General features: G+C 57.9%; 1 protein-coding gene across 1 annotated transcript; it reads left to right on the forward strand.

The window, feature by feature from the left end:
* ANO7 (anoctamin 7) lies at positions 1–25,494 on the forward strand. The gene is given in 26 exon segments (XM_044913637.1): positions 1–105; positions 1,052–1,109; positions 1,575–1,577; positions 4,548–4,687; positions 6,744–6,907; positions 7,735–7,792; positions 8,482–8,589; positions 9,353–9,428; positions 9,431–9,517; positions 10,849–10,939; positions 11,454–11,545; positions 12,997–13,089; positions 13,092–13,132; positions 13,204–13,341; positions 13,992–14,090; positions 14,177–14,279; positions 14,980–15,091; positions 15,327–15,380; positions 17,159–17,257; positions 18,360–18,505; positions 19,766–19,796; positions 19,798–19,954; positions 20,028–20,146; positions 24,406–24,496; positions 24,909–25,024; positions 25,464–25,494. Coding segments are annotated over 26 exon segments (2,412 nt in total).
* The last annotated feature ends 433 nt before the right edge of the window (positions 25,495–25,927 follow it).

The raw sequence follows: 25,927 nt of genomic DNA on the forward strand, positions 1-25,927 counted from the left end.
ATGCTGCGGAGGCAGGCCCGGGAGGAGGACAGTACCATCCTGATCGACATGTCCCTTGGCTCCGAGAGTGGCGACTCATACCGGAGCACAGCCAACACCTCAGAGGTAAAGCTCAGGAGGCAGCCTCTCGCCTCCCCTCCCTGGGACCCAGGCCCACAGTCAGCTGTGGATTTAGGAGGGTCTCTCCCTGCCTGGGCCTGAGCCCCGCCCCCCCGACGAGACTCAGGGACCCGGAAGACAACGGCCCCAGCTAGGGCCCCCAGCCTGCGGGCGTGGACCCAGCGCCCATGGCCACCGTGTCTTCCCACAGCCTTCACCCGATGCCCGGACCTCCTGTGCCCTTGAGCTGCCCCAGTGCAGGGAAGGGGGAGGCTCCCAGGTCACCACCCAGCTCACCGGCCCTGGGCACATGCAGACAGCCCCAGGGACAGGCCAGGCGAGAGGCCAGGCTCAGGCTGGGCCAGGCCAGGTCCCACCGGCTAGAGGGACGCATATCGTGTCCTGAAGCTTAAACACAGAAATGTTCCTTAAGATGCTGTGTTCTGACGTGTGCAAAGCGTGGAAGTGGCCTGGGAGGGGGGCAACCCCCCCACAGCCGCTGCCCCAAAGGAGGGATGAAGGACGTCAGCTATGTCCACGGTGTTTTGTTACCTGCCTGGGGGTCACCTGGACCTTCTAGAAACCCTCTGGCGCCATCACCACCTCTGGCCTGTGTGCAGAACCACTTCGGGGGCTGTCTGGCTCTCCTCAAGCCGCTGGAGGCCCTCAGTTGTGGTCCTGCCCATGTCACCTATAAGCCTGACCCTTGCCCACAGCCCAGCCAGGTGCTTGGAGGCCCATGTGGCCTTCGGGAGGCTGGAGGGGGCATGAGGTTGGCCTCAGCCCTGGACGTGCCTGCGTCTGGAAGCCGCTCTGCCCACACGCGGTGGCTGTGTTCTCTGCTCGTCCTTCTGTGTCTGCGGGGGGGGGAGGGGCCCTGAGGTGGAGGGGGACAGAATGTGGAGGAGTCATTAGGGTCAGAATGCTGCCATGCCTCTTCCTTTCCTTCCAGCTGAATGGACACCAGGAGGCCGGCCGCAGGGTGGGGAGCCCTTCCAAGCCCCAAATAGGTAAGCCACTCCCAGTGCCTGACAGCTGTGCCCAAGTTAGTCCTGGGGGTGGGGACACAGACGGGATGCCCACGGGTGGTGGCCGGTCACCATCCCCAGTAACCAGGCCATCCCTCCCCCCAGCACTCTCTCCGCACCAGCTCTGGGGCCAACCGCCATGCCCAGTGTGCGGCGAGGGCCTGGCGGGGTGCAGGGCACGGCCGGGGAGCTGGAGCCGGCAGGGAGGGGGTCCCTCCCGAGGGGGCGGGGCTGGAGGGCTCCAGGGGGGCCGCGCCCCGCTCTCCTGCCCCCGCCCAGGAGAAGGCAAGCCCGCCCCTCCCAGCACCTGGGCTACCCGCTGCTGCCCGCACCTCACACCTGTTAGGACAGCGGCTATTACAAGTAATAAAATAAAACAGAAAATAACCAGCATCAGCGAGGACGTGCGGAAGCTGGACCCCCGGGTGTTGCGGGCGGGAGTGGGAGCTGGTGCGGAGAGCCAGGCGGCAGGTCCTGGAAATGAGACCTAGAGCCACCCGGCGAGCCGGCCACCCCGCTTGTAGGTGTCTCCCCGAAGGATCTGGTGATGGATATTCTGCTGGCTCATGTGAATAACGCAGCGGCAGTGAACATTCGTGCCCCAGATTTCGTGGGACGCGTTTCTTTTCTGGGGCACGTGCCTTTGAGGGGTTGTTGGGGGACGGCAGGGTCATATGGTAACTCGAGGTTGAATGCTCTCGAGAAACCGCCCAACTGTTTTCCAAAGTGACCGTAGCACTTCGCAAACCGCCGGAGTTTCTCCGCACCATCCCTAGCGTTCCTACTGCCTGCCTGATGAGCCATCCTAGTGAGGACCACGTGGCGTCTCCCTGTGCTTCTGATCTCGAAGTCCCTCACGGCTGATGATACCCAGCATCTTTTCAGTGGCTTCTTGGCCCCTTGTCTGTCTTCTATAGAAAAACAGCTATTCACAGTCTTTGCCCATGTTTAAATTGGGCTATTTTATCTTTCTAGTGTTGAGTTGAAAAGTTCTTTATATATATTGAATATAGGTTCCTTATTAGATATATGATTTGCTAATATTTTCTCCCATTCTCTGGGTTACTTTTCACTTTCTTGGTGGTGCTTTTGAAGCACGTAGCTTTTTTTTTTTTCATTTTTTTTATTTAATCTAATTTTATTATGTTATGTTAGTCACATTCATTACATAATTAGATTTGATGTATTGTTCCATGATTCATTGTTTGCATATAACACCCAGTGCTCCATGTAGAACGTGCCCTCTTTAATACCCATCACCAGGCTAACCCATCTCCCCACCTCCCTCCCCTCTAGAACCCTCAGTTTGTTTCTCAGAGTCCATAGTCTCTCACGGTTCGTCTCCCCCTCCGATCTCCCCCCTTCATTCCCCCCCCCCCTCTCTTTTTTTTTTTTTTAACATATAATGTATTATTTGTTTCAGAGGTACAGGTCTGTGATTCAACAGTCTTGCACAATTCACAGCGCTCACCATAGCACATACCCTCCCCAGTGTCTATCACCGAGCCGCCCCGTCCCTCCCACCCCCACCACTCCAGCAGCCCTCAGTCTGTTTCCTGAGATTAAGAATTCCTCCTATCAGTGAGGTCATATGATACATGTTTTTCTCTGATTGACTTATTTCGCTCAGCATAATACCCTCCAGTTCCATCCACATCGTTGCAAATGGCAAGATTTCATTTTTTGATGGCTGCATAATATTCCATTGTATATATATACCACCTCTTCTTTATCCATTCATCTGTCGATGGACATCTTGGCTCTTTCCACAGTTTGGCTATTGTGAAGCACATAGCTTTTTTTTTTTTTAAGATTTTATTTATTTACTAGACAGAAAGAGAGATAGGGAGAGCAGGAACAGAAGCAGGGGGAGTGGGAGAGGGAGAGGCAGGCTCCCCGCTGAGCAGGGAGCCCGATGCGGGGCTCCATCCCAGGACCCTGGGATCATGACCTGAGCCGAAGGCAGACGCTTAATGACTGAGCCACCCAGGTACCCCAAGCACATAGCTTTTTAATTTAGATGAAGTCCCTCAGTCTTCTTTCTTCCTGCTAAGCTCTGTCTAAGACATCATCGCCTAAACCAGGTCATGAAGATGTACAACTGTTTCCTCCTAAAAGCCTTGTCATTTTGGTTCTTTTATTTATGTCTATGATCTTTATCTTACGATTGTAACTCCACTTTGAGTTAATTTTTGTGTACAGTGTGAGGTAGGGGTCCAAATTCATTCTTTTCAATCTGGATATTCACTTGTCCCAGCACCATTTCCTGAAAACACTATTTTTCCTATTGAATTATAGTGCCCCCTTTGTAAAAAAAAAAAAAAAATGGATCAACCATAAATATATGGGTTTATTTCCAGAATCTCAAACATATTTCGTTGATCTGGATGTCCATCCTACCAGTAACACACTGTCCTGGTTATTCTAGTTTCACAGTAAGTTTGAAGTCAAAAAGTGTGAGTTCTACACTTTCGTTCTTCTTTGTCAGCATTGTTTCTTTCATTCTGGGTCTCCTGTATTTCCAAATGAATTTTTGACTTGTCATTCTCTGAAAAAAACAAAAACAACAACAACAACAACAATAAAACCCAGCTGGGATTTTGATAAGGATTATGTTGAATCTGTAGATTAATTTCAGGAGCAATGCTATTGTTATAATATTGATCTTCTGATTCATGCACATGGGATGTCTTTGCATTTTTTTAGGTCCTATATTTATTTTAACAATGTTTGGTGGTTTTCAAAGTATAAGTCTTGCACAGTTTTTGTGAAATTTATTTGTAAGTATTTTATCTGAGGTGCTGTTATAAATGGAAGTGGTTTTCCTCCTTTCATTTTAAGCTTGTTTATCACTAGCGTATAGAAACCCAGTGGATTTCCACATGTGGATCTTGTCTCCTGCAACTTTGAAAAAACCTGTTACTAGTCCTAATAATTTCGTAGCGAAATCCTTTGGATTTTTCTATATACAAGATCATGTCATCTATAAAAAGAACTACTTTTACTTTGATACTTACCTATTTATTGACCGCTTGTTCTGTGTTGATTCCTTCTTGGCCATCCACCAGAAAAGCAGGGGTTTCCTACATTTTGTCCAGGCTTTACAGTTCTCTATCCCAGGGAAGGAACTCTGATGGTGACTTGCACTCAGAGTCCTTAAAGGCCCCGTGGGGGGTTGGGACTAACCTGCAGAGCCGGGAGCAGGCCCCAGCCCCTCCGCAGCCCCTCCTGTCCGCAGTGCCCTCCTGGAGCCCTCCCAGCCCTGACCAGGACCAGAGCGGGGGCTGGGAGGGAGACACAGAGCAGCAGGTCAAGGGTCCGAGAGCTTGGCTCCTACTCCCCACCTGGAAGCTAAGCGTCCCGGCAGGGACGCTTACAAGTCATGCCAGCCTGACTTCTGTCCCTGTTGGTTCCCGGAAGACTTTGTCCTCGTTTGGGAGGAAGACCTGAGGCTGGGTCGGCAGCAGGACAGCGCCACCCGGGACAAGACAGACACACACGCGGCCTGGAGGGAGACCTTTCTGGATAACCTCTGTGCAACTGGGCTGCATGTGGACCAGGTACTTAGGGTCAGTGGTGGGCTCTGCATCTGTTCGGTGACCCATGACCTTCCTGACAAGGCCCAAGGGCATGGGGTCCAGACCCCAGAACAAACCAGGCACCAAAGTCCTGCTGGTGCCCCACCCTCAGCAAGCTCCCTGTGGCCACAGAACCATGGACCACAGGCCAGCACGACACCCACCCTCGCACGCCCAGCTCGCACCTGGGAGCCAGAGCCCTTCAGACCCACCTCCCCATTAGTCTGCGTAGGTGTGTCCAGGTGTAACCCCCGTGATGAGAACTCAGCAGCTTAAGCAGCCCCTTGCCCGGACTGTGTCCTCTGTAACAGCGGCCGCAGGGCGTGTGTGGGTCTGGGCCAGTGGGGGATGTGGCCCAGAGGCCTCGCCGGCCTCGCTGCGTGCCCCACATCCCTCATGTCACCTTGTCCCTGAGGCTTCGCCCCATGTGTCCTTCACCCACCCTTCCCACCACCCTCCGCCAGTCCCCGGGCACAGGCTCTGCCATCAGGTGTCCTCTCCCTGCCCAGAGTAAACCAGTCCTGGATTTGACATTAATCACATTTTCACGTGTCTTTATCATCTTAGCACCGATTTGATGTTGCAAACAATGCAGCTTGGTTTTGTTTGTTTGAACTTGATAGAAAGGGACTGTGCTCAGCACAGTTCTCCCGGGGCCGTGCTTCTTAGATGGTCCTCTGTTCGTGGTGCAGCCGCTGTTGGGCCATCGTCCTTGCTCAGAGGACCCCCCGTGTGAATGCACCCCTCTTTATGACTGCGTCCTTGCACCCCTTTTATGAATAGATGTGTGCTGTGCTTACCTTCCCCACCCTGACGCCCCTCCACAGGGCCGGAACTATAGACAGACATAAACCCAGTGGGATCGGGGGTCAAGAGCCAACACCCCTCCCCTTTGGGTTTGGATCCAATTGACAGTCTGGTGGGGGGGATGAAAAGATGCTTCCCCCCTTTATTATGCAAAAAGCTTTTGGGACAGTGTGGCTCATCGGTGTGGCCACATGAGTTTGCAGAACCTTCATCCAGATGGGAGGGCTCCCCTTTAATGGGGGTCATGAGTGGACTGGCACAGGGGGCATCAGGGGTCAGTCTAGAGGGCAGTTCTCAGCACGCAGCACAACCAGCTGGGGGTGCCCGAAGTGCCGAGCCCGCCCTGCCCCAGGCCTGTCTGCTGCAGTGGGCCCCGGACAGGGCCTGGGCGTGCTCATTTAGGGAGGCCAGCTGGCATGACGCAGCGAGGCCTGACAACCACCAGGTAGAGAGGAGTTTTGGAAACCAGCCTACGTGGGGCAGAGGGGCTGCAAGTCCCTGTCTCAGGCTCCAGGAGCGCCTGCCACCCATCTGCACACATGCACACACACATGAGGAGTCATGCCTGCCCACTGACACACGTGTGCACACTTCCACACGTCCACACATAACACGGATGCCCAGTAGCTCGTCAAAGGCCGAGGCCGTCATTCACCATCTGCAGACCAAAGGCTGACTCAAGTGCCTCCTTAAGGCAGGAGAGGGGGCACAACCCCAGAGGCTCCCCACTCAGTGTCCCTGAGGGTCCCTCCCCCCATCTCTGTGCCCCAAGAAGCCTGGCTGGGCAGCCAGGGTGGGCTCAGGGAGTGTGCGCCTTCTCCAGGCCCAGACCACCCCTCCCCCCCGGGGGGAAACAGGGCGGGGGAGGGGGCACCTTCCAGGTGACCTGAGGATGACCCGCCTGGGGGCCGCTGTGCTGCCCACTCTGCCGGCTCCCTCTGACCCTCGTGGTGTGGGCGTGGACGGAGACGTGGCTGCCCTCTTGTTTATTCCTGCTGGAGGGGCTCCGGGCCTCGAACTGACCAGCAGAGCAGCCCTGGGGCCTGAGGCCCAGAGAGGGGCAGGGGCTGGCCTGGCCTCCCCCACGGGGTCCACAGCAGGGCGGGGGGCGGCAGGGGAGGGCAGGGGGGCTTCCTCTGCCGGAGCCCTTCACCTGCCGCCTGCTCAGCACACCCGCACACCCCCACCCCACGGCATGGTGTTGGCCTCCGCATCCGCATCCGCTCGCTAGTGGGAGGCGAGTGACGATCCTTTCCAGGAGCTGCCCAACCAGGCCTCCACCTGGTCGGCGGGCCTGCTGGCGTGGCTGGGTATCCCCAACATCCTGCAGGAGGACGTGCCTGATGTGCGCCCCGAGTATTAGTCCTGCCAATTCAAAGTGAGCAACCCGTCCAGGTGACTGGGACCTCTCCCGGTGCAAGAACCGGCTGAAGGCGTGACCGCGAGCCTCGGGGACTGAGAGAGACCCACCAGCTCTCTCCCTCCCTGGAGCTTCCAACTGGGGACATGCATCTCAGTGGGCAAGCATGGACTGCATTAGTCGGGGTAGGCAGGGTGAGCTGGGGGACAAACATCCCCCAAAGCTGGCCGACACTCAGGTCTGTGTCCTGCTCAGCTACAGGGCCACGGCGGGTGGGCAGGGTGTTGGGGCCAGGCGCCTCGCCTCTGAGGCAGAAGCGGAAGGGGGCCCCGTCCATGGGCATGTACAGCCCCAGCTAGCCACACAGCCGCGGCCAGCCTCCGCACAAGGCTACTGTCCGGGGCGGGGCGGGGACCCCTGTCGGTGACCAGCACGGAGGACTCCCCGGGGGTCTCACTGCCCAGGCTGAGAACACCTCCTTCCAGGCCTGGGGGAATGCCAGCCTGGCGTACACCTGCCTCTACCTGTGGGACTTCCCAGGACCCTGGGGTCAGTCGTCCGTTCACGCAGGCCACCACCGAACACCACCCACAAGGTCGTTGATCCCGTGCTCAGAGCCTCAAGGGGCGCGTGGAAGGCTCCCCCACCGCCCTGCCCTCTGCCACCCTGTGGGGGGGTGCTCTGTGCTGTCTGGAGAACCTACCGTGACCTCCTGCCTCCAGCAAGCAAAAGGCACACACAGGAGTCGATGGTGCTGCCAGGATCCTGGCTGTTCCGCAGGGTGTGGGGTGAGGCCACGAGCATGCGCTCCCCACGTGCCCTCCTATGTGTGTGCCAGACCTCGGCGCTCCACACGCCACAGCTTCCTCGGGAGTGACAACCAGGACACCTTCTTCCCCAGCACCAAGAGGCACCAAATTGTGAGTGGGGGTCCCCGCGGCGGCCCCAAACAGGGGACGGAGGCCTCCGTGGACACAGGAAGGCTCTGCTGTGATCAGAGCGCCAAGGCGCCCCTCAGGGCTGGGGGCTGGAGGCCTCCAGGCTGCCCCCCAGCTCACTGCACAGCAGGGGCCCTGCTCAGCACCCCTCCAGGACCCCAGGGCCCAGGTGGGCATGGGTCCTGCTGGCTGGCGGGGAAGGGGACCGAGGGCCAGCGTGGACCCACAGCCCCAGCATCCCCGAGACGGGCCGCTCCAGTGGCCTGCCGGGGAGAAGACGGGAGGAGAGGCCGGCCCACGAGAGCCCCCTGCTGACTGCCAAAGGGCACGGGGCCTTGTGGGCTGCCGGGGCAGGGGCAGTGCCCACCCCTGATGCCGGTGCCCAGACGGAGGCTGACTCCCGCCCAGAGGATGGGCTGGGAGCAGGCTGAGCAGGGCCAGGGCCTGGGTTCAGATCCAGACCCGACTCCTGTGAGTCCAGTGGCTCTGACCAGGGTCTCCGCGTGTCTAAAGTGGGATTGTGGTGTGTGGGGGCGGCTACCTGAGCCAGAGCCGGGCCCACACAGTGGGGCCACTGTCAGCAGAGGGCTCAGCCGGGAGGTGAGTGGGCCGAGACGGTCCTGCGCAGCTGTCACATGACAGGTAACTGGCGCCACGCCCACCACCACCAGCTGTTTGCCATCCTGGCCAAGACCCCATATGGCCACGAGAAGAAGGGCCTGTTCGGGATCAACCAGCTGTTGGCGGAGAGCGTCTTCAGCGCGGCCTTCCCCCTGCACAACGTGAGACCCGAGGGTTGGTTGTTGGGGTGGGGGGCTCTGGCCTGGGTGTGAGGGTGAGCTCCTGGCCGAGGAGGACCCCGTGGCCCTGCCCTCCATGCTTGGCAGCCGTGGTGAGACGGGCGGCCATGCCGGGATCAGCAACACACTTGCCATGGGATCGGGCCACTCAGTGGCCTGTCTGAAGCGGAGGGTGGCCAGGTGCCACCCTTCTTGCCATGTGACAGGCCTGGTGGCTCTCTCCCTGGGCACCTTCCATCTTGGGGAAGACAGTGAGGTCTCCTGTGCCCCTTATGAAGCCAGGTAAACTAGGGCAGTACCGGGGATGGGCACCTGTCAGCCTGACCAGTGTCCTTGACAAAATGTCCACCATGTGGGGCTGGGCCCTCATGCCCAGGACCCGCCATGAGTCCTCAGAGCTGCACAAAGGGGTGGTGAGGCCTGTGGGGCTGGGGCAGGCCTGTACCCACCGCTGTGTGACTGTAGGGACATGGGTGGGAATGCCTGGTGGCCCCCCCACCCGCCAAAAGTGCCATCCTTCTCTGGAGGCACAGCCGGCCCCACCTGCCCTGTGGTTGCCGGGGACCACACAGCTCTGGGGCTGCCCCCGCCACCTTCCCTGCCCTGGCCTCGGATCCCACTCAGACGCTCCTTCCTCGGAGAGGCCTTCATGGCTCCCTGGTCCCCCAACATCACCCTCCCTCGCCACACCTCGGGGAGAGGGCAGTACCCGGCTCCCGGGGCAGCCTGGATCTCCCCACCGGACGGCCCATTTAGGACGCCCCCAGAGGGCCCACAGGCCGCGGGCCTCACCCCGAGGCAGGTCCGATTCCAGCACTGGGCTGGTGCAAGTGAAGCAAGTACCAGCCTCTGGACCACGTGCGCAGGTACTTCGGGGAGAAGGTGGCCCTCTACTTCGCCTGGCTCAGTGAGTGTTGCCCCACTGTCCCCTGGACCGCCTGCACCCCCCCAACTCCATCTTGAGGCTGCTAATCTGTGCGCCCCGGAGGGGAGCCATGCTGACACCCCCAGGAAAACGCTTCCCAACTCCCAGCCCGGCCCCGCCCAGCCCCCGCGATAGGCTTGTGGCTCTTCTGGGGCCCTCCTAGCGCCCCAGTGAGGGGCCGGGAGCCCCCTTCTGCTGGTAGGGGCCCCCAGTGTCCCCGGCCCACCAGACATGGCCCATGAGGCCCTGAGCCACTGCAGGAACTCCCGAATGGCGGAGGCTGAATGACAGTCAGCCGCCCTGTCACCCACTGCAGGCAGGCTGGGACCTTCGAATGACCTTCTGCCCTGGGCAGCCCGGGGCTCCCTGCTCCCCTCACAGGCTCCACTCCCAGGGCAGCACCATCACCTCCCCCCTTCTGAAGTCCTTTGTCACAGCACAGTGCCTTCTGGCCCCGGGCCTGGGCCGTCCTTCCTTCAGGCATGCTCAGATGGCAAGCCATGTTGGGGTGCTGCGCACTTGCAGGGACCCTGCCCTCATGAGTGCACCAGCCGTGGGGGGGACACAGGAGAGGCCCCCACAGCCACTGTGGACCCAGATAGGGCAGGGGCAGCCTGTGTGTGAGGACCCTGAGGCTCCATCTCGGGGCCAGGAGAAGCAGAGGCCATGGGACAGCGAAGCCAGGCTGGAAGGCCGCAGAGGGCAGGAAGACAGGCTCTTCCTCTGGCTTCCAGACCAGGCGTCACTCTGGCTGATGCAGGGTGGGACTGGAGGCGGGACCCCAGGCCACGGGCTGGGCTAGACCCGTGGGAGGCAGTGGGGTGTCCGCTGGAGGGATTGCAGTAACTGAGGGACCTGGCCATGGTGGGGTGGGTGCAGGTGGAAAGGAAGCATCCAGAATGGACCCCCATCTGTCTTGCAGGTTGGAATGCCGAGGGCTGTGAGCCTCCCGCAGACGGGACGTCCATCCTGGGCGTGGTGGTTTGAGGCAAATGGGACTTAGGAAAGGGATGTCCAGGAGCCCTGGGGGGTCAATGGTAGGAGGTCCAGAGGCCAGGGCAGAGGCCAGGAGGGAGGAGCTGGGCTCAGAGCTGCCAGGGGACATTCCTGAGCACCGTGCCTTGCCGGCTTCCTCCCAGAAGGTCTCGGGTTCTGCTGGCTGAATGGGGGTACCCGAGGGACAAGCGTGGCTGAGCAGCCCCCCGCCCAGTGCTTAGCTCAGTGCTGGCTATACAGGCCCACAGGGCACTGACAGCCGACTCCCAGGATCCCTCCACCCGGCCTGATGGCCAACCTTGGTGCTGCCCCTGCAGGGTTCTACACAGGCTGGCTCCTGCCGGCAGCGGCGGTGGGCGCTCTGGTGTTCCTGGTGGGCTGCTTCATGGTGTTCTCAGACATACCCACGTAAGTGCCCTCTCCTCTCAGCTCCCAGGACTTGCCCTGTGTCTCCCGAGGGCGGTGTGTGGTTGGGGGACCCACAGGTGCCAGGCCCTGTACAGAGCTGGGGATGGAGGTGAGCCCTAAACACATCCCTGCCCTCCTGTAGACCTGTGGACAGCTAGGCTCCCAAAGCTGATGCAGGTGGACAGGTAGGCTCCCAGGCTCACACAGGTGGACAGGTAGGCTCCCAAAGCTGACACAGTGGGCAGGTAGGCTCCTGGGCTAATTTTATTGGTACTCATCCTTGCTTCTTATAATAGTATAAGCGTTTCTTATAATAGGCTTGGTTTTTACTTCATTATAGAGCTAAAACTTCAAAAAGTTAACTCAAAAATTATCATTGCTTGTATTCTAAAACTACTTTTTAAAGAAATGCTGAGCCTGTCAAAGGCCGTGGTGGGGCGAGGGAGGGCGAGGGGTGGGACTGGTGGGGGGCCTGCCCCCCCCAACTCCTGCAATGCGCCCTTGTGCCCAGAAGGAAGAAGTTGTCCAATAGCGAGGACAACTTTGAGATGTGCCTGCTCTGCCTGGACTGCCCCTTCTGGCCGCTCTCCAGCGCCTGCACCCTGGTCCAGGTATGGAGCCAAGTGGGTGAGGTGAGGAAGGCAGCTCCCCTGGCTTCTGGTCCTGCCCTGTCTAGAACCCCAGCCTTGTCACCACTGAAGGCAGACTCCCTCCTGCCCCCGTGAGTTATCTAACCTCTGTGGCACTGTTCCCGCCTGGATCGGTGCCCCTACGTTTAGCTCTCTTCTTCTGGTTGTTATGTATAACCAGCCAAGGTCAACGGGAAGGCCTGCCAGGGCAGGCAAGCCCCGAAACTCTCAGGGCACAGACTGAGCAGGAGCCAGGAGGCTTCTTGGAGTCCCAGAGCCCCGCACACTGCCTGGGCACGTCAGCTTTTCCATAGGAACAGTGGCCTCGTGGCCTTGCCTGCATCCCCCACACACTGGGCCTGGAGCCCAGGTGCCCAGGATGGGCCCACAGACCAGACACACTTTGACACACTTCTGGGACCCCATCTGACCCAGCTTCCTAGGGCTGCTGTCACCAGTGATCATACCCGAGGGGCTTAAAACAACAGCACCCGGGCGCCTGGGTGGCTCAGTCGTTAAGCGTCTGCCTTCGGCTCAGGTCATGATCCCAGGGTCCTGGGATCAAGCCCCGCATCGGGCTCCCTGCTCGGCAGGAAGCCTGCTTCTCCCTCTCCCACTCCCCCTGCTTGTGTTCCTGCTCTCGCTGTCCCTCTCTCTGTCAAATAAATAAATAAAATCTTTAAAACAAACAAACAAACAAAAACAACAGCACCCTGTTTTCTCATAGTCCTGGAGGCCTCAAGTCCAGGATCGAGGTGCTGCCAGGTGGGGCTTCTGGAGAAGCTGTTCCGTGCCCCTCTCCTAGTGTGCGGGAGCCGCGGGAGTCTTTGGTGTCGGCTGGCTTGTGTCCCTCCAGCCTCTGCCCCCACCTTCCCTGGCCTTTCCCCATGTGCAGCTTTGTTTCCCCTGCTTGTCAAGGATCTGTCTTCGGGCTTAGGGCCCCCTGTCCAGGCTGCTCTCGTCGGGAGGTCCTTACCTTAGCTACAGATGCAAAGGCCTTTACTCCAAATCATTCTGTGATTCCAGGTGGAGATCTCCTTTGGGGCCCAAAATTCAATCCACTACAATCCACACTCTGGGCCCCAAAATTTCATGTCCATCCCATATGCCAAATACATTCACCCCCACCCATTATCCCCCCAAATCTCAACCCGTTACAGCATGAACCCTGAGTCCAAAAATCTCACCAGGTCTGACAGTCCCGCGTCTCATCCCCCAAATCATCTCAGTCAGGCGCGGTGATGCGGGACCCCCAGGGGCAGCATCCCTCCCCATCTGTGGCCCCGGGCACCCGGGAACCAGCCACCTGCTTCTGAGCACCGTGCCGCACAGGCTGAGGATAGGCATTGCCATTCCCTAGGGGAAAACTCCCTGGGACTGAAGGGGCCCCAAGTCCCCAGCAAGCCGGACACCCCGCCCCGCCCCTGCCGCGGGCTGGCCGGCTCTTGGACCACGGAGGCACCGTCTTCTTCCGCATGCTCATGGCTCTGCAGGCCGTGCTGCTCCTGGAGTTCTGGAAGCACAGGCCTACGGGTGGAGCTGCTCCAGCTACCAAGTCATGGAGGTGGGTCCCCCGGCAGGGGTCGCTCTCCCCCCCCACCTGTGGGCTGCTGCTTAACACCGGCTCCCTTCCAGGAGAGGCCTCGGCCCCAGTTTGCCGCCTCGGCCCCCGTGACAGCCCTGAACCCCATCACTGGTGAGGACGAGCCCTACTTCCCAGAGAGGGGCCGCTTGCGCCAAGTGCTGGCGGGCTCCATGGTGGTCATGATGATGGTGAGGGACACCCGCGGCCCTGGCCTCCCCTCCCTGTCAAGTCTTCATCCTCTGGACCATGTGGGGCACATTTTGTCACCCCTTCTCCCCTGGAGGCCGGGAGCCTGATGCCTCCTCCGTGACCCACAAGACTCTCACAGCCCCCAGAAAGGCCCCTGGGTGCCTGGGCTCCAGAGAGGGGACCAAGCCTGGGGTTAAGCTAGGGGGTCCAGGCTGCAAGAGGTGGGTGTGGGCCAGGCAGGGGGCTCTGGGAAGGTTTCCCCGTGGAGGCAGGCCTGGGGCATCCTTCAAGCACGGGCTGGGGCATCCTTCCCCCAGCACAGGGCTCCACCACACCCTGCCACGCCTTCCAGCCAAAGGGCTTCCTGACGGGACCAACCTCCCTCCCCCTCCAAGATGTTAGCAATTCCCAGTGTTTGGTTGGTCAGGGGGCAGGGTGGGGGTAGGAGGGATGGTTCTCCAGCATCTGGGGCCAAGAACAATGTACAGTGGCCCCTTGACACCCAGATGATGCCCACCCTCTATTCTGAATGCCCTTCCTCCCCGCCCTCCCCCACTCTGCCCTCCCCCACCTCGAACACAACCTGGTTTAGAGGGTGTGGCGGTATCAGGGCTCTGCATGGGGGCTCAAGCATCTGGCTGCCCCACAGGTGGCCGTGGTCGTCATGTGCCTTGTGTCCATCATCCTGTACCGGGCCATCATGGCCATCCTCACGTCCAGGTCGGACAACACCCTCCTCGCAGCCTGGGTAAGCCTCTACCTGCCCAGCTGGTGGGTGGAAGGCTCTGGACCACCCATCCCCCACTCCACTCTGGACCCACCAACTCCCATCAGGCCTCACGCATCGCCAGCTTCACAGGGTCGGTGGTGAACCTGGTCTTCATCCTCATCCTCTCCAAGATCTACGTGGCCCTGGCTCACATCCTGACAAGATGGGGTGAGTGGCCCAGGCCGCTGGGCACTGACCCTGGGACCAGCCCAGCCCTGGCAGCCAGAACACGACTTTCTCTCCCATCTGCAGGGTCCTTATGTCTGAGTGAGGCACAGGTAGGGCGTGTCAGACCCTCCCCTGGGGCAATTTACATAGCCATGAGCTGGGCCTCAGCAGGGGGAGAGCAGGAGACCCTCACAGCTGAGCTGTCCCTCCAGGGCGGGGGATTTGCCCACAACCCACCACCCCTCTGCTCTTCCTGCTCTCGTTCCCTTTCTACCATCCTCTCCCCCTCCATTCCCTGCCCTGCATTTCCTAAGACAAGTGCTAATGAGCCCACCTGTCCATTCCACAGATCCCTGTCTGCTACCAGCCTGGTCTGAGAGAGGGACAGAGAGCTCAGAGCCCACCTGGGGAGGGGGGGCGGACGGAGTGCTGCAGAGAAAGCGAGGGCAGGGTGGCCCTCCGGGGAGCAGGTGTCCCAGGCAGAGGCTCCGGGTGTGGGGACAGCAGGGGCAGGGTCCTGGAGGAGTGGCCCAGGGTGTTCCTGCAAAAGCGGGCCCTGTTGGTCCCCTCCAACTCACCCTGTTTGTCCCCACCTCCGGCACCTCCACCGCCCCGCACCCAGCCTCTCTTCTGTCCCAAGACCCTCCCCGGCTGGGTGAGGCAGCCTCACATAAGGGGACTGAGGCCCCCTGTGCCACAGAAATGCACCGCACCCAGACCAAGTTTGAGGATGCCTTCCCCCTCAAGGTGTTCATCTTCCAGTTTGTCAACTTCTACTCCTCGCCCATCTACATCGCCTTCTTCAAGGGCAGGTCAGCGCTGCTCCCTCTGGCCACGCTTTCCCCGTGTTCGCCCGTGTGGGTGCGGGGATGCCATCCAGACGCCCGGGGAAGGGGGGCGGTTGGCACAAGCGCCCTGGGTGGGTTCACCCGGCAAACCAGGCTTCAGGGTCCAGCTCGCGCTTCCTCCAGTCAGGTGGGTGGCCAGTAAGTGGAAGGGCAGCAGCCCCTCCTCACTCCTGGCCTCGGGATCCCAATTCTCCTCCAGGTTTGTGGGATACCCGGGCAACTATCACACCTTGTTTGGGGTCCGCAATGAGGAGGTGAATGTGTGGGGAGGCCAGCCCCCACCAGTGGAAGTGGAGACCCCGAGGCGTGCCTCCTGAGTCACCGGAGCCCCGCAGGACCCCCGCACCACTCACCACTCCCACTCCCAGGCCCACGTGTCCTACCTGTGCCCCCGTTTCCACGGGGCCTGATGCACACCTGAGCCAGGTTCCCGCCCTAGTGATGGACCTGAGCCGCCATGGGGGAGTGGGGGTGCAGAGACAGGCGACCCTCATGGGCTGGGTGCCAGTGGCCAGGGCGGCCTGGCTTCTCCCCACGGCTGGCCCCGGCCCCGAGAGCACAAGCTGCTGAGAGCCAAGCATGAACCTGTTTTTAACAAAGTAGAAGTTAAACCAACTTGCAGGATGCAGGATTGCTGTCGTGTGGGTCCCCCAAGCAGACCCCAAGATAAAGACTTGGGTGCAAGTAATTGTTCTGGGCATCACCCCAGGAAGCATGCAAGGGGCGGGGAGCAGGCAGAAGGGGGTGTGGTGTGCCTGTGAGTACTTGAGCCCGAGGGGGTCACTGCCGGGAGCCCCTGGGCGTGACTCTGCCCTGGACCCTCTGGGACGTTGTAGAAAAACCCTCAAAATGGTCCTTGTGCATCTGGTTCCTCAGCAGGGGAAGGTCAAGCACACCTGAGCCCACGGGCAGCGTGACACATGTGCCTGGAACAGTCCCCAAAGGCCACTGCGCTGGGTCAGGGGACATGGGTGGGGTGCTACCAGCCCCTGCTGGGCTCATCACCTCTTCTCCTTTCTGAGGAGAAGGTCTCCTTCCTTCCCACAGGTCTGGCCTGTGACCCAACCCAACTGCTGACTACAAAGGGTCCACCTCGAAGGGGCACTCTCCAGCCTCACATGAGATGGGAGGGGCTTCTCAGGGACAGGGCCGCTGGGACTCCAACTCAGGGGCACGGCCGTGCGTGACATATTTTTTTTTTTTAAGATTTATTTATTTATTTGAGTGAGAATGAGAGAGAGTACATGAGAGGGGGGAGGGTCAGAGGGAGAAGCAGGCTCCCCGCCGAGCAGGGAGCCCTATGCGGGACTCGATCCCGGGACTCCAGGACCACGACCTGAGCCGAAGGCAGTCGCCTAACCAACTGAGCCACCCAGGCGCCCCCGTGTGTGACATATTGTATCAGTTAAGCAGCATTCAGTGACCAGTGGAAAAAGCTGCTAACTCAAACTGGCTTAAGCAAAAAAGGGAATGTCACTGGCCCTGGTACTGAAAACATTCAGGGCCCTGTGGGCTCAGGTATGGCTGGATCCAGGTGTTTAAACGATTGCATGGCTTTCCCCAGCACAGGCTATGCTCTCAGGCAGGTTCTCCTTACCTGGTGGGGAAGATGCCTGCAGTTGGCCCAACACGCCCTGGCTCAGTACCCCTGTACAAGGCATCCTGTCTCAGGAGCCCCCTTAAAAGTCCCAGCCCAACTGTCACTTAACTCAGGCCAATTAGTGGGGCCTGAGTCCTCCTTGGAGTCATGAGGGTTATGAGGGTCAGCCCCACATAACCCTGTGTGGACCCCCAAAGATCCCCAAAAGAAATCTGGGGTGCCATATGGCAGCACCCCCATCATCCCTCTGCACAGTCTGTGGGGACTTGGGTGAGGTCAAGGGAGAGAGGGAGGGTCACTGCAGTCCTCAGTGTGCCATGGATGTCTGAAAGGGAGGTGGCAGCATGGCAGGCCACCTTTGAGGCATAAAGAAGGATGGCTGGGTATGCAGCCAGTCTTTCCCCGAGCTGACCTGAAACCCTGCTGTTGTGGTGTGCAGTTGGAGACCACCTTGTTGAGCTGGCGCAGGAGCTCCTGCTCATCATGGTGGGCAAACACATCATCAACAATGTGCAGGAGATCCTCGTCCCGTGAGTCAACCCCACCCTGCCCCACCCTGCCTGGGCAGCAACCGGGGGCCATGGGACCTAGGAGTGTGGGGGGCAGCAGCCTCCAGCCCAGCCCCAGCCTGGACGCAGAGGTGGAGGGAAGGTGGGTCCAGGCCCTCCTGGACCTCAAGGCCTCAGCTGCAGGGGAGCGGGAGGGTCGGCCCCGGCCATCTGCCCCGGGAGCTCTGTGACACCCCACCCCATGGGGTTGCTGCTTGGGCTTGACTAAGGTCTCTTGCCCTGGGGCCAGCTCTGGGGTGGGGAGGAGGCCTGGTTTCCCGGGCCCGCCCCCACCCATGCTGGCCCATCCCATCTGCAGCCCACTCGGGCTGGGCCAGGGCGTTCTTCAGCATCCCCAGCCTCAAGGGCAGCACCAGGGAGGAGCAAGGGAGGCCCCAGGCTTCAGGTGCCTTCCATCTCCCCAGTGCCACCGCCCCTGGTACCACTGTGGCCCACCTTAAGGCAACTGGGCCCCCTACCAGGCTGGAGCCAACGTGGACAGCGTCCCACCCCCCTGCACACCTGATCTTCCCCTGCTAGCAGCTCCCAACTCGGCTCTCCTGGGGCACCATGAAACAGCTGTGGGACCTTGACCACCGCACGCCCTGCTCTGGGTGCGGCCTTGCTTCTCTGCCCAGTTGGCGAAGTGAAACGGAACTCAGCATTACAAGGGCAGGCGTAGCTCAGGGCCTGGCGGGGACAGGGCCTGGACAAGCGACAGTGTGGCAAAGCAATATGCCCCCCCACGCCACATAGGGTGGAGCGACACACACGTGCCCGCCCCTGGCACAGCAACTGCCCTCATTTGACATAGCTCTTGGCACCTGCTTAGCACTTCCCAGGAGGAACCCATTCTCCCCAGAAGCTTCCATGAGCAACACTGACTTTCCAGAGGACGCTGCAGGGGAGCGGGGGAGGAGATGCCCCCCACCCCTGAGATGTAGATGCTCTCAGCTAGTCTGCGGGCAGAGACTTCGCCCCTGCCCTCCCTATGGCCCAGACCACCCCCGCCCCCGAACTGTGGAGCACACAGGGCCCAGCCTGGAAGAACAAGGCCCATTTTCCCGGGTGTTTCCACCTCCAGGAAGCTACAGGGCTGGTGGCAGAAGTTTCGGCTGCGCTCCAAGAAGAGGAAGGCGGGACCTTCGGAGGAAGCTGGCCAGGGGCCCTGGGAGGCCGACTACGAGCTTCTGCCCTGTGAGGGCCTGTTCGAAGAGCACCTGGAAATGAGTAGGAGCCATGTTAGTGACCATGGCCTAGGCCAGCACCGTGGGCAGGGACAGGCACGTGTGTACATCTACCTGTGGGGACGGAGATTCCGGAAAGGAGATTGTGGGGGTTGGGGGAGGAGCGCTTGAGAGACGATGGCCAAGGATGGGAAGGGGCAGCGCTGCGGGCACAGGGGCTCAGAAGCGGGCCTGGGGGCCTTGGATGGGGTGCTGGCAAGCGTGGGCCAGAGCCATGTGGCCGGAGTGAGAGGAGAAGCAGAGTGCACGGGCCCTGGGGGTGGGGACAAAGACCTGCACGAGATGCAGCTATACCTGGGAGGTGATTTTCCCCAGGGATCTTCTGGATGCCCACGCTCTTTGCTGGGGTCCACGGGCCCTAGTCACGTGGTACCCATGCCTGTGTCTCATTCCCCACGCAGGGTGAAGCACTTTTGGAGGGCAGGGTCTGTGTCTATTACAGGTACTGGTCTCTGCAAGTCCAGGCTCTTACTCAGAGATAACTGAGGGGAAGCGATCATGCACACTCCTGATCTGAACCAAACATGTTGAGCTCTCCAGGAGCCAAAGCAAAAAGGTGATAGATTGTTATTATCCATCATTCTATGGATAAAAGGGAGTAGGACAGTTCTCGAGGGAGAGACATGCTTGTTCATGAGAACATGTGAGTGGGGTTGACCTCGTGTGTCCCTACTCCACCAGACAAGGAATGGGACCCCAAGCTCTCCATAATTTCACACAAGACTCAGGAACCCCTTTCAAGAAGCCGTTCCTGGGCGCCTGGCTGGCTCAGTCAGCAACTCTTGATGTCAGGGTTATGAGTTCGAGCCCCACATTGGGTGTAGAGCTTACTTAAAAAAAAAAAAAAAAAAAAAGCCATTCCCTAAAGCCCCCCTGAGAGGGGTGCATGGAGAAGCCAGCCCTAAATCAGAAGCAGGTTCCTGCTTCCACGGCTGCACGAGCCCAACAGGGTGTCTGAGCACCGGGGAGGACAGTTCCAGAGTCCCTGACCTCAGGGAGCACGGAGAGGTCCAAGCTTGGCCAGAGAAGCCTGCAGCGCTGTGCGAGCAGTCAGGGGAGGCTTCCCGGGGGAGGGGTCTCTGGAGGTGAGTCTATCAGACGGTCAAGTGCAGGACGGGCAGGGGTGGCCAGAGCCGGCCAGAGCCTCCCCGAGGGGCGGAGGGCAGCGGCCACCCCAGCCGGAGCGGGCAGACCGGGGTCACGCTGTGTGTGGGGGCCCGGCGGTGACCGCCCTCGTGCACAGTGCTGCAGATCGCCTTCGTCACCATCTTCGTGGCCGCTCTTCGCGCTGCTCAGCAACTGGGTGGAGGTCCGCCTGGACGCGCGCAAGTTCGTCTGCCCGCTCCGGCGCCCGGTGGCCGAGCGCGCGCAGGACAGCGGCATCTGGGCCCACATGCTGGCCGGCATCGCGCACCGGGCGGTCGTCAGCCACGTGAGCGCGCGCGGGGGGCCGGGGCGCCGGGGCCGCGCAGACGGGCTCCCGCCGGCCCGCCGCCCCCGCCCAGGCCTTCCTGCCGCGTGCCAACTACCGGGGGACCCGCGCCCGCGACCTCCAGGGCTTTGTCAACTTCACGCTGGCGCGCGCCCCGCCCACCTTCGCGTCCGCGCACAGCCGCACGTGCAGGTGGGGCCGGGGGCGGGGCGGCGGCTCTTGGACCCTGGCCCTGGGGCTCAGGCCTCCTGGCCGGCCAGCGACCCGCGCCCCCCACCCCTCCCCGGGAAGGTGCCTGTGCATCCCAGTCCCGGTCGGCTCAGGGGCATAGGCTTATTGCCTGTTTCCATTTCTCGTCAGTTTTGCCAATTTTATTTACAGAAACTTACTTCATTTTTTATTATGTTAATCACCATACATCATTAATTTTTGATGCAGTGTTCCATGATTCATTGCTTGCGTATAACACCCAGTGCTCCACGCAGAACGTGCCCTCTTTAATACCGATCACCAGGCTAACCCATCCTCCCACCCCCCTCCCCTCTAGAACCCTCAGTTTGTTTCTCAGAGTCCATCGTCTCAGGGTTCGTCTCCCCCTCCGATTCCCCCCCCCTTCATTTTTCCCTTCCTGCTTTATTTATTTATTTATTTGACAGAGAGAGACACAGCGAGAGAGGGAACACAAGCAGGGGGAGTGGGAGAGGGAGAAGCAGGCTTCCTGCTGAGCAGGGGGCCCGATGCGGGGCTCCATTCCAGGACCTGGGATCATGACCTGAGCCGAAGGCAGTCACTTAACCAACTGAGCCACCCAGGCGCCCCCCCTTTTTTTTTTTAAAGATTTTATTTATTTGACAGAGAGAGACACAGCGAGAGAGGGAACCCAACGGGGGGGAGTGGGAGAGGGAGAAGCAGGCTTCCCGCAGAGCAGGGAGCCTGATGCGGGGCTCGATCCCAGGACCTGGGATCATGACCTGAGCTGAAGGCAGACGCTTAACCACTGAGCCACCCAGGCGCCCCTATCTTCTTCTTCTTCTTCTTTTTTTTTCTTAACATATAATGTATTATTTGTTTCAGAGGTACAGATCTGTGATTCAACAGTCTTGCACAATTCACAGCGCTTACCAGAGCACATACCCTCCCCAGTGTCTATCACCCAGTCACCCCATCCTTCCCACCCCACCCCCCACTCCAGCAACCCTCAGTTTGTTTCCTGAGATTAAGAATTCCTCATATCAGTGAGGTCATATGATACATGTCTTTCTCTGATTGACTTATTTCGCTCAGCATAACACCCTCCAGTTCCATCCATGTCATTGCAAATGGCAAGATCTCATTCCTTTTGATGGCTGCATAATATTCCATTGTGTATATATACACCACACCTTCTTTATCCATTCATCTGTCGATGGACATCTTGGCTCTTTCCATAGTTTGGCTATTGTGGACATTGCTGCTATAAACATCGGGGTGCACGTACCCCTTCGGATCCCTACATTTTATCTTTGGGGTAAACACCCAGTAGTGCAATTGCTGGGTCATAGGGTAGCTCTATTTTCAACTTTTTGAGGAACCTCCATACTGTTTTCCAGAGTGGCTGCACCAGCTTGCATTCCCACCAACAGTGTAGGAGGGTTCCCCTTTCTCTGCATCCCTGCCAACATCTGTCGTTTCCTGACTTGTTAATTTTAGCCATTCTGACTGGTGTGAGGTGGTATCTCCCTATTTCAGCTACCTTTTAAAATGTGCTGACGCAAACTTGTTCATCATAAGATGATTTTCTTAAGCTCTTGTTTTGGTAGTTATGACCTCATTTTCTTTTCAGATAGAATTTTTGTTTCTCTTAAAAATCAATCTTCTGGACTTGACACCTTAACTCATTTGTCTTTCTTGGGTTTTAATGAGCGAATTTATGTCTCTAAGTTTACTTGAACCTACCCCTTAAAAGCCTCATTTTGTTGGTAACACCTCTGTCCTTTACTTCTGAATATTTCATAACTGCAGTTGTGATCTCCCTATTTATCCATGAGTTATTTAGGAGAGTAAGCTCCCCAACGTGGAGGTTTTTTGTTTTTCTACTTTTAAAAAATCATTGATTCTGGGGTCATTGCTTGGAGCTCAGAAAGCCTGAAGAGTCCGGATTCTGGGGTCATTGCTTGGAGCTCAAAGAGCCTGAAGAGTCCGGATTCTGGGGGTCATTGCTTGGAGCTCAGAGAACCTGAAGAGTCTAGATAATGCAAATCTGTCACATTTGTTGAGTTTTCCTTTACAACCTGCTCAGTGGATTTTTGCTGTTTCAAGTGAACTTGAATCCTATGTTTTGAAGCAAGGCTCTCTATATACTTACGAGGTAAAGCTTTTCTGCTCAGATTTCCATTTTCTTTTTCCCCCTGCTCTGTCGGACTCCGATAGAGGGTGAGAATCTTTCCAGGAATGTAGTTGTCAGTTTCTTCATGTACTTGTCTCCTCTTGCTTTATGTATTCTGAGGTTCTCGCAAGTTGCAAATAAGTTCATATTTATGATTTCTTCATAGTGGATACTTTTTCATTTCTTTTTCCTTTTTATTTCTCTTCTGCTTTCTGGTGGCTGAGTAGAAGTGTTCTCTCTTTTCCTCTTTTTGCTCATTTGGAACTGATGGTGTCCATTTTTATTATTTTAGAGGTTACCCTTACATTTTTAGCATTCATTCTTAACTATATAAACGTTCCTTACCAAGACTGTAGGGATTCACTCGTCTACTTTCCCTGTGTGACAAGGATCTTCACACATTTACTGCTGACGGAGCACCCACCACTGCACCTTATTATTGTTACACAGTTTAGTTTTACTATTAAAAAATAAAAACACTTTTAGTCATTTGTTAACACATCTATTTGGTGCATTTTAGTAGCTTCTGTGGCTATGGTTTCTTCTGCGTTGCCTTCCCTCTGAGTTCATTTTTATTCTTGCCTGGAATTGCACTTTCAGGAATGGTGTGCGGTTGGCAAACCCAGACATAGGTTGGTTTTTACGTCAGGAAATCTCTCTTTGTCTTTCAAATAGCAGGCATACAATTCTAGGTTATTTTCCCTCCTCTCTTTGGGACTATTACTCTCTTGTGACCTGGCTTTTCTTGTAGGAAGCATTAGTAGCATTAGAAAGTTTTTTCCTCATTTTCCTTGACTTGTGTCATGGTAGAGTCTACTTAAAAGTTGAAACTCAGGGCACCTGGGTGGCTCAGTCGTTAAGCGTCTGCCTTCTGCTCAGGTCCTGATCCCAGGGTCCTGGGATCAAGCCCCAGCATCGGGCTCCCTGCTCAGCGGGAAGCCTGTTTCTCCCTCTCCCTCTCCCCCTGCTTGTGATCCTGCTCTCACTGGTCTCTGTCAAATAAATAAAATCTTAAAAAAAAAAAAAAAAAAAAAGTTGAAACTCAGTGTATGCTTTTGATCTAAAAGGTGATGTCTTGTCTTTTAGTTTCGGAAACCTCTCCACTTCATTGTTTCAAAGAGCTTCTCGGGGCTCCCGGGTGGCTCAGTCGGTGAAGCGTCTGCCTTCAGCTCAAGTCATGTTCCCAGCGTCCTGGGATTGAGCCCCCATTGGCCTCCCTGCTCAGTGGGGAGTCTGCTTCTCCCTCTCCCTCTCCCTGCAGCTCCCCCGGCTTGTGCTATCAAATGAATAAAATCTTTAAAAAACAAAAAAGCCCCCCCCAAAACAAACAGAGCTTCTATAGTCTGCATTCTCAGCTTCTGGAACTCCTGCCGCATTGGAGTACCTCTGATTTCCCTTCATGTCTCCTGAGGGCACGGTGAGTATTTGTTACATCTTCTGGCTCTCTGTAGAGCATTCAGGGTGACTTCAAAGAATTGTCTCCCTGTCCCCAGTCTCTCTTCTGTTGTGTCTAGTTTAGCCACTGAAAGTTTATTACATTCATGGATGGTTTTTCCCTCAATTACTGTTTAATATTTGAGATTTTTCCCCTCTACAGAGTTGGCCCTGGTAGTGCTTTCCATGGAGTGCAGCATGTAAGTTTATGTCGCACCTTATCAGAAGTACAAGAAGCTGTCAAAGGATGGCAAGATGACAAACCAGAAATACCGAGCTTATTCAGTCAGGGAGAGCGGTGCTGGGCAGGCAAGTGTGAGTAGAGCTCGCTGCTGGTCTCGTGGAATGGCACATTCTCACGGTTAGGGTGACACCACCCATAGAACCACAGATTTATTGTATTAGCACATCCGCTGGACAATAGGACATTTGCCACTGCGGGGCCCAGTTTAGGCTACAGGGGAATGGGACAATCCAGCCCATCCATCCCTTTGGAACCCCAACACTGAAAGCTGAAGGTCCTGTCAGAGTACCCTGGGTAGGAATACTCCTCCTCCACGCGCCCTCAGGTAAGCCTGGCCCAGAGTCATAGGATCATGGGAGGAAAAGGCGGAGCCCCAGCTGCCCACACGGACTTTCCGGTCTCCTGCAGGTACCAGGCTTTCAGGGAAGATGATGAGCACAATTCCCCGACCTACTGGAATCTTCTGGCCATCCGCCTGGCCTTCATTATTGTGTTTGAGGTTAGCCAGGTTCCCAGTTCCCCAGCTGGCTTCTCCTACTGCCCCCCGCCCTCAGGATGCCTTGCCACATCCACCATGTGGTGTGCAGGTGTTGGGGGGATGGGGGTGCAGACACGCCATCACCTGGTCGCATCACAGCTCTCCTGCGCACGGTCTTCTCCCCACCTTGGGGACGGTCGATCCCTGCCTGGCCTCTGTCTCTGGTCACTGCAGTGTCCCAGGAGGCTCCCCAGGGCCCCAGAACCTGGGACAGGTCTCTGTAGCCGTGGCTTCCGCCTGCTCTGGGGATTTCCTCGGCTACACCGCTGTTCTCCAGCTCAGCCCACACCTGGCCCTGTTCAGGCTGCTCTAGGCATCTGTTCTACAAAGGGCGGTGCCTTCTGCTGCTGCGCATACTGTGTCCTGCTCCCAGCACGTGACGTTCTCCATTGGCCAGGTCCTCGACCTCCTGGTGCCCGGCATTCCTGAGTCTGTGGAGGCCAAAGTGAAGTGGGAGTACTAGCTGGCCAAGCAGGCACTGAGAAGGAGGTGAGCCCCTCCGCCCCACCCCCCCTCCTGCGTCACCTTCCCTTGTCCACCAGTGGCATGGCGCCTGGCCCGGTGCTCTGCCGTGGCACGTGACAGTCCACGGCCAGTCAAGTCACTCCCTCCTGCACCCTTTCCTGAAGACAGGCTTTCTCCGGAACAAACTGAGCAAAGCACAATAGCTCCCTGGGCTCGGAGAAGAGTCTGGGCCCACGGCCTACAACGCCAGGAGTCGGCCATGCCTCACCCGTCCCCTCCCTCTCAGGGCACAGGGGTCACCTCAAGTTGGCAGTCACACCTGGAGGGCAGGGACTCTGAGGCCCCAGAGCTTTCAAAGGCTCACCGCCCTCGAGAGACCACAGCTCACCTCCTGCCCCTTCTTGGCCCAGAGCGCTGTGCCCTCACTGACCCTGGGCCTCTGCTCATGCACCTTACCTCCCAGGTGCTGGCTGGCGGCCCCCAAGCCCAGCTGACTTAGCAGCAACAGCTGGAGCTGCTCCCTGCCATGTCTCTCCCAGCCCCCAGGCCAGGTGGCTCCTCTCACCCCTGCTCAGGGCCCACTGCCTGCTTCCCTCCCAGCCCCTCGCCTGTCTGCTCTCAGGGCACCGATCCACCTCCCACATACGCCAGCTGGGGGAATCACACCAGAGACTAGAACTATCCGTGGATATCCAGTTACCACTCAAGAGCATGCTGAAGACACCCCTGGTTCCACGGGACCAAAAAAAGACATGCCGCAGGACAAAACGAGTTCTAGCACACTGTATCCGGTTTTGGGTTTTATTTTAGAATTTATAAAATTCCAGTGTCATCCATATTCATAAGCCTTTACACATGTTTGCATATAATCTCCAGATTCCAAAATTAAGGCCCAGGGACGGATCATAGCTATGGAAACACATGATA

Source organism: Neomonachus schauinslandi, chromosome 3 (genome assembly GCF_002201575.2).
Source record: "Neomonachus schauinslandi chromosome 3, ASM220157v2, whole genome shotgun sequence".
In the NCBI taxonomy this organism is placed as follows: domain Eukaryota; kingdom Metazoa; phylum Chordata; class Mammalia; order Carnivora; family Phocidae; genus Neomonachus; species Neomonachus schauinslandi.